This window comes from Pistacia vera, unplaced genomic scaffold (assembly GCF_008641045.1).
Source record: "Pistacia vera cultivar Batoury unplaced genomic scaffold, PisVer_v2 Contig939, whole genome shotgun sequence".
NCBI classification, from domain to species: domain Eukaryota; kingdom Viridiplantae; phylum Streptophyta; class Magnoliopsida; order Sapindales; family Anacardiaceae; genus Pistacia; species Pistacia vera.
The window spans coordinates 47,142-55,198 of record NW_022196822.1 but is presented as its reverse complement, the minus strand read 5'-3'; the positions used below and the strand labels follow the sequence as shown (position 1 = coordinate 55,198).

At 32.3% G+C, this 8,057-nt stretch overlaps 1 protein-coding gene across 1 annotated transcript; it reads left to right on the top strand.

Moving 5' to 3' along the window:
• Positions 1 to 227: 227 nt before the first annotated feature.
• LOC116120498 (B3 domain-containing transcription factor VRN1-like) lies at positions 228 to 5,634 on the top strand. Its single transcript, XM_031406441.1, has 5 exons — positions 228 to 317; positions 1,321 to 1,837; positions 1,911 to 2,047; positions 5,172 to 5,271; positions 5,327 to 5,634. The coding sequence occupies exons 1-5, from the start codon at positions 228 to 230 to the stop codon at positions 5,632 to 5,634; spliced, it is 1,152 nt and encodes a 383-aa protein (XP_031262301.1).
• The last annotated feature ends 2,423 nt before the right edge of the window (positions 5,635 to 8,057 follow it).

Here is an 8,057-nt window from a genome sequence, read left to right as displayed (position 1 = left end):
ATTCCATTTTTGCTAATTTGTTTTTTCTTGTTTTGGTTAATTTTGTGCTTCTGGGACTCACAAAGATTTCGTCGACTGTCTAGAATTGATGTTAGTTGATGTTGCAGTGGGTCTATTTAGTGATCCACTGCAACATCAACTTTCTTCTGTCAAGGATTGGCTTTCATGCTTTTCATTGCACATCGCTTCAGCTAATATTATTCTCACCACAACTGCAACAACTAAGCATGGAAGCCAGGAATTCTTTGCCTGAGATTCAAGGCTCTTCACATTTCTTCAAGACCATCCTTCCCTCGACACTTGAAGCTAAGATGCTGGTAATTCCTCACCCAAGTTTTATCTGTTTTTTTAAGCAAACAAAAAAGAATATGGTTGTTTTTTTTTTTTCTACTTTGTTACATACCCATTTGATTCTTTGTAATTTTTTGGCTAAACACTTTACACTTCTGTCATTCACTTGTACATGGTGGTTCTGAAATGTGCATATGACAGCATGAGAACCCAAGTTTTACTTATTTATGTTTGTGATTTACAGTAGGCTATTTTGAGGGTTAAGAAAGCTATACAATGTTGTTTTAAATTAGGCTGAACTCTATGTTACAAATAAATTTCTGGGCATACAAAAGTTTTTGTCACTGAAAATGTTCATTAATGTAATATAGCTTCCTACATATATTAAGCTTGAAATTTTATCAGTTTTAGAACGTTTAAGGTTTCCAGATCCCTCAAAGACTAAGAAGTTTTATTCAAAGTGAATTTCTTAATAGCATTGTTGCTTGTAATTGTGGTGAATGGTGATGGTACTGAATAGAATCTAGTGAGTGTAGGTCTGAGTAAGTGATATATTGCATGAACTTTTCAATAATTCTCATGAATCTCAAGTGGCCTAGTTTGTTGAGTTTGTACCAAGATATGTCTTCTTGTTCGTGGAACATTGAACTGTATTGACAAACTATCTACAACTGCTATGTTGTGGAAGCATTTGTTTGATTGAATTCATTTCTTTTCTTTTTAACTGCCCTTAAGAGGCGTGCTGCCTTTCCTTTTCTGTACATATTTCATTTTGGCCTTGATATTCACATGGGATTTTGTCGTTCCACTTTGCCCTGGAAATCGTAAATAGTATCCACCATAATTTATTTGTCAGTCTTCTGAAATCTGTTTCTTTAAATTCCAGAATAGTTTTGCTGGTTGGCAGATATGGGTTCTTTGTTTTCTTAACATTGACCAATTCGAGATAAAAATTTAGGACTGACATGTGTAAAAGCATTTGTCTGACTGAAGATATATGTTCCTGTAACTTAGTTTGCATAATTGCAGAAAATCCCACAAAAATTTGTGACAAAGTTTGGGGATGACCTTTCTAGTGTCGCTACAATAACAGTTCCTAACGGTAGAGTTTGGAAATTTGGAGTGGTAAAAGAAAGGGGAAAGGTTTGGTTCGGCAATGGTTGGTCTGAGTTTGTTGAGTATTTCTCCATCGGTCCAGGACAGCCTTTGGTTTTCCAATTCAAATCAAATTCAAATTTTCATATTGTTATATTTGACATGACTGCTTTTGAGATCGAGTATCCGGTTAGTGATGGTGAAGAGCCAGAAAATGTCAGGCAGAACTTTGAACATCAGAATAACATGGAAAGTGATGAAGAACGGTCTGTGGAGTTTTTGGGTTCTACAGCTCCAAATTCATCTTTCAGGATTTTGGGAAACAATTTTAAAGATAAAAGTACAAGGACAGGGCCATCTCGCAATGTTTACTCTCCAATGCATAAAAATGAACCAAGAAGAGCTGCACGACAAGTTGGGAAACAGGCAGTGGATGAAGGAAATCAACTTGGTAAGCTCTTTACACTTATATCTTCTTGTTCTAATTTAGTGTTAACAACATTAACCTTTCCCATTGATTGCAGATCATCAAGAGTTCTATGGTTTCCTTGAAGAATTGGGGATTTCTATCAGTAAAGCATGTAGAAATTTTACCGTGGAAGAAAGACAGAGAGCACTCCTTGCAGCCGGATTGTTCAAGCCAAGCAATCATTCATTCTTGGTTATTTTGAGTACCTCTGACTTAAAAAATGAATAAAATGTATTTTGTGTTACATCAGTTTGTACACAAATATTTTGAGGATCTTTGACTTAAGAGTGAATATGATGAGTTTGACTTTTTTTTTATTCACTCTTCCATTCATTTTATACCACATCAGTTTGTAAACGATTTGTTTGTATATTTAACGTTATTGAATTATAAAAGAATGCTTTTGAATCTTTACTAGTTGACACAGTTAATTTTAACATTTCCAAATGAGTTTGTTTCACTCAAATGCATCTTGACAATTGAGGAACTTAAATGATATTTAAAAAAAAAAAAAAAAAAAAAAAAAAGCGAATATAATCTTTCAACCGAATCTAAATTTGACCCTCTAATATTCATATAAGTTTTTTATTTTTAACCTATATGCAGTTTGTTAAGGTTATAACACTCTAATTCATAGTTTGTGTTGTGTGGGTGATTGGGAGAAGAGTAAAAGTTTATTTATTGTGATGAATTAGATGATCGCTATATCTATTCCTTTTCTTTTTCCAAGTGTATAACCTAAGCGGTTGCACCATTGTAAGCCTTAGTCTACCAATTAGACCCCTTCCTTCATCAACATAACGGGGATTGCCTGTAAGGTTTATAAGTACTCATAATATAAGATGTTTACCTAGTCAATATTTCAACATGGCTCTACCCAAACTTTTCTAGTTCATTTCAGTATTTCCTATTTTTCGACGGTTGCGTAAAATTGTTTGGATATCATAAGAAAGGTAATTTTAATGTGGCCAAATTGGATTAAATGGCAACTAGAAGTTACCATCTCAAATTATGTCAAAATTTTCATTCCTTGTAACTTTTGATGTGGATGGGAATGAAAATATAAGTTAAAGGGTACTAATTGATAGATTTTCAAAACTTGAGTGGTTTTAATAATAATTAGCTCAAAACATGGACAAGTTTGTAATTTTGAAAATTTTGAGGATCGAGAAATAATTAGCTTGATATCATTATAAATTGAAAGCAAAAATATTAGTTGAGGGTTGTTCAAATCTCAATAAAATTTATAAAAATAAAATAAAAAATACTTTGAAGCAACAATGGACACCTAACAATAACTCAAAATATTATCTTTAAATTAAATTTCAATATTACTTCGTAATATATAATATATATTAAGTTTCTGTTTTGAATATCCACGCGGTTAATCTAAACGTTATTAAGTGAACCAATTTCGAAATTCTGAAGGTGTTTTAAAAAAAATTCAAAACATAAGGGTTGTTTATAATTTACTAAAAAGATTTATCTCCTTAATGAAATTGTATTTTGCAAACCTCTAGTAGTAAATATATGTCTATACATAACATTATTTTAAAAATTAGCTTCACAATCTAACCGGTTAATACCATGATGTATCATTCTTCACCTAAATTCTAAAATTTAAGAGACAACACCTTAAAACTTTTTAATTATATTATTTGACTCTATGAACCATGGATTTTGACCATTTAAAATTTTGAAGAACAAATAGATAAACATATCTTCAAAATCATTATCAATTGATTCCTAATTCATTAGTGAGGATTTTTTTTAAATCCTATAATATTTATCAAAAAAAAAAAAAAAAAGGTTAAAGCAACAATCAATACTTGAAAAATGAACCAAATACTATCTTTCAACCAAATGTAAATTTAACCCTCTAATATTGATGTAAATTTTAATTTTTAACTTCTACGCCGTTGATTAAAGGGAACTGTGAGGTTAGAATTAAACCAAAGCAAGATACAACAAAACTTGAGGTTAAAAATTTGTGAAATTTATCAAAACATTCGTCTCTTTAAACACATTTGCAAATTGCAATAGCATTTTGCATTGTCCTCAGTCCTCACTAGGGGTGAGCGGTTCCGGGTACCCTGCACTTTTTCGGGGAACCGGAACCGGAACCGCACAGTACAGGTTCCCAAAAAAAGGAACCGGAACCAGAACCGCACAGTACAGGTTCTTCAATTCAAGGAACCGGAACCTAAAATGCAGGTTCCGGTTCCTTTCCAGGGTACCCTATAAAAAATCAATTACCCCCCTATTAGTTTAAAAAATAACAAAAACACCTTANATTTGCAAGTGTTCGATCGGAAAAAATCGCGTCTCCCTTTCGTTCAAGAAATCGCTTTTTGAACTGATGCATTTCGATTAAGTGAGGTGAATAGTTAGTGGGGCTTGTTTTGCGAAATTTCAAATTTTAAAAACTTTCATTATTTCTGATTCGGCCCACATATGTTTTAATCTTTTCATTTTCACCCATTTTACGTGTTTAATTAATCCTAACTATGCCACGTCATCTTCTCTAAATTAAAAAAAATTGATGAACAGTTTCAAGGCCATTTTCTTAAATAGAAACTTGGGATGACAGGGCAGCTAAATTTTCTCAAAGTTTCTGTCACTGAAAATGTTCATTAATGTAATATAGCTTCCTACATCTATTAAGCTTGAAATTTTAACAGTTTTAGAACGTTTAAGGTTTCCAGATCCCATAAAGACTAAGAAGTTTTAATCAAAGTGAATTTCTTAATAGCATTGTTGCTTGTAATTGTGGTGAACGGTGATGGTACTGAATAGAATCTAGTGAGTGTAGGTCTGATTAAGTGATATATTGCATGAACCTTTGAATAATTCTCATGAATCTCAAGTGGCCTTGTTTGTTGAGTTTGTACCAAAATACGTCTTCTTGTTCATGGAACATTGATCTGTATTGACAAACTATCTACAACTGCTATGTTGCGGAAGCATTTGTTTGATTGAATTCATTTCTTTTCTTTTAACCGCCCTTAAGAGGCGTGCCTTTCCTTTTCTGTACATAGTTCATTTTGGCCTTGATATTCACATGGGATTTTTTCGTTCCACTTTGCCTTGGAAATCTTAAATAGTATCCACCATAATTTGGAAGTGGTTTGCAGTTTTGTCAGTCTTCTGAAATCTGTTTCTTTAAATTCCAGAATAGTTTTGCTGGTTGGAAGATATAGGTTCTTTGTTTTCTTAACATTGACCAATTCGAGAAAAAATTTTAGGACTGACATGTGTAAAAGCATTTGTCTGACTGAAGATATAGGTTCCTGTAACTTAGTTTGCATTATTGCAGAAAATCCCACAAAAATTTGTGACAAAGTTTGGGGATGACCTTTCTTGTGTCGCTACAATAACAGTTCCTAACGGTTGGAGTGGTAAAAGAAAGGGGAAAGGTTTGGTTCGGTAATGGTTGGTGAGAGTTTGTTGAGTATTTCTCCATCGGTCCAGGACAGCTTCTGGTTTTCCAATTCAAATCAAATTCAAATTTTCATGTTGTTATATTTGACATGACTGCTTTTGAGATCGAGTATCCGGTTAGTGATGGTGAAGAGCCAGAAAATGTCAGGCAGAACTTTGAACATCAGAATAACATGGAAAGTGATGAAGAACGGTCTGTGGAGTTTTTGGGTTCTAGAGGTCCAAATTCATCTTTCAGGATTTTGGGAAACAATTTTAAAGATAAAAGTACAAGGGCAGGGCCATCTCGCAATGTTTACTCTCCAATGCATAAAAATGAACCAAGAAGAGCTGCATGACAAGTTGGGAAACAGGCAGTGGATAAAGGAAATCAACTTGGTAAGCTCTTTACACTTATATCTTCTTGTTCTAATTTAGTGTTAACAACATTAACCTTTCCCATTGATTGCAGATCATCAAGAGTTCTATGGTTTCCTTGAAGAATTGGGGATTTCTATCAGTAAAGCACGTAGAAATTTTACCGTGGAAGAAAGACAGAGAGCACTCCTTGCAGCCAGATTGTTCAAGCCAAGCAATCATTCATTCTTGGTTATTTTGAGGACCTCTGACTTAAGAAATGAATAAAATGCATGTGATCATGAATTTTCATTGATAGCGTTTGATATATGGTAATTCCAAATAAACGGTTTTGCTTGGTGCAGTATATGCCAAAGACATTTTGGGTCGAGTGTTTGAGTAAAGAAGTGAAACAGATAAAAATACAAGATTGTGACAGGAAAGAGTGGCCGATGGAGACGTGGGAGACTGATAAGAGGAGGCTAGCGTAAATTTCAACAAGAGAAGAATTTGGAGGACGGAGACATCTATAAAAAGAGTGCAGCAAACTCCCCTTTTCCAGAGTTCAACGTGGATGTAGCTTACTCAAAATAGAGCAAGTGAACCATGGTAAATTTGTTGTTGTTTGTGTTTGATTTCTTGATTCTATGTAGCTTGTTTTGTGGATTGGTTTAGTTTTCCGCATAACAGTGTCTTTGAGCTGATGAGAAAGAGAAAGAGAAATGATGACTTTATTCTCAAAGTTTCAATACATAAAAATAAAATTAATCCATAATCAAAGTTATTAGCATGCATCCTTGATGTTTGACTTTATTTCCAAATTTTATGTGTATTTTAAATAGTTTGGGTACAATGATGTTTCATGAATGCTTTGTCGGCCTATCGTTGGAATTGGATTAACATGTGGATTGTATTATAATTTATACATACATATATTTGTGTTTATAGATGGTAAATTATAAAGAGTAATGCTAAATGTATAAACAAATTTTACAAAGATTTATGTATAAACTGATGTAGCAGAAAATTAATGGAAGAGTGAATATGATGAGTTTGATTTTTTTTTTTTTTTTATTCACTCTTCCATTCATTTTGTGCTACATCAGTTTGTACACAAATTTTTGTAAGATTTGTTTGTACATCTAACGTTATTGAATTATAAAAGAGTGCTTTTGAGTTTTTACTAGCTGGCACGGTTAGTTTTAACATTCCCAAATGAGTTTGTTTCACTCAAATGCATCTTGACAGATGAGGAACTTACATGATATTTTAACAAAAAAAAAAAAAAAAAAAAAGCAAATATAATCTTTCAACTGAATCTAAATTTGACCCTCTAATATTCATGTAAGTTTTATTTTTAACCTCTATGCAGTTTGTTAAAGTTATAACACTCTAATTCATAGTTTGTGTTGTGTGGGTGATTGGGAGAAGAGTAAAAGTTTATTTATTGTGATGAATTAGATGATCGTTGTATCTACTCCTTTTCTTTTTCCAAGTGTATAACCCAAGGGGTTGCACCATTGTAAGCCTTAGTCTACCAATTAGACCCCTTCCTTCATCAACATCACGGGGATTGCCTACAAGGTTTATAAGTACTCATAGTATAAGATGTTTACCTAGTCAATATTTCAACATGGCTCTACCCAAACTTTTCTAGTTCATTCCAGTATTTCCTACTTGTCGAGGGTTGCGTAAAATTTTTTGGACATCATAAGAAAGGTAATTTTAATGTGGCCAATTTGGATTAAATGGCAACTAGAAGTTACCATCTCAAATTAAGTCAAGATTTTCATTCCTTGTAACCTTTGATGTGTATGGGAATGAAAATATAAGTTAAAGTGTACTAATTGATAGATTTTCAAAACTTGAGTGGTTTTAAAATAATTAGCTCAAAACATGGACAAATTTGTAATTTTGAAAATTTTGAGGGTCGAGTAATAATTAGCTTGATATCATTATAAATTGAACGCAAAAATATTAGTTGAGGGTTGTTTAAATCTCAATAAAATTTATAAAAATAAAATAAAAAATACTTTGAAGCAACAATGGACACCTAACAATAACTCAAAATATTATCTTTAAATTAAATTTCGACATTACTTTGTAATATATAATATATATTAAGTTTCTGTTTTGAATCTCTAAAACCATTTTCGAAATTCTGAAGGTGTTTTAAAAAAATTTCAAAACATAAGGGTTGTTTAGAATTTACCAAAAAGATTTCTCTCCTTAATGAAATTGTATTTTGCAAACCTCTAATGGTAAATATACGTCTATACATAACATTATTTTAAAATTAGTTTCACAATCTAACCCGTTAATGCCATGATGTATCATTCTTCACCTAAATTCTAAAATTTAAGAGACAACACCTTGAAACTTTTTAATTATATTATTTGACTCTATGAATATTTTATTGAATTGC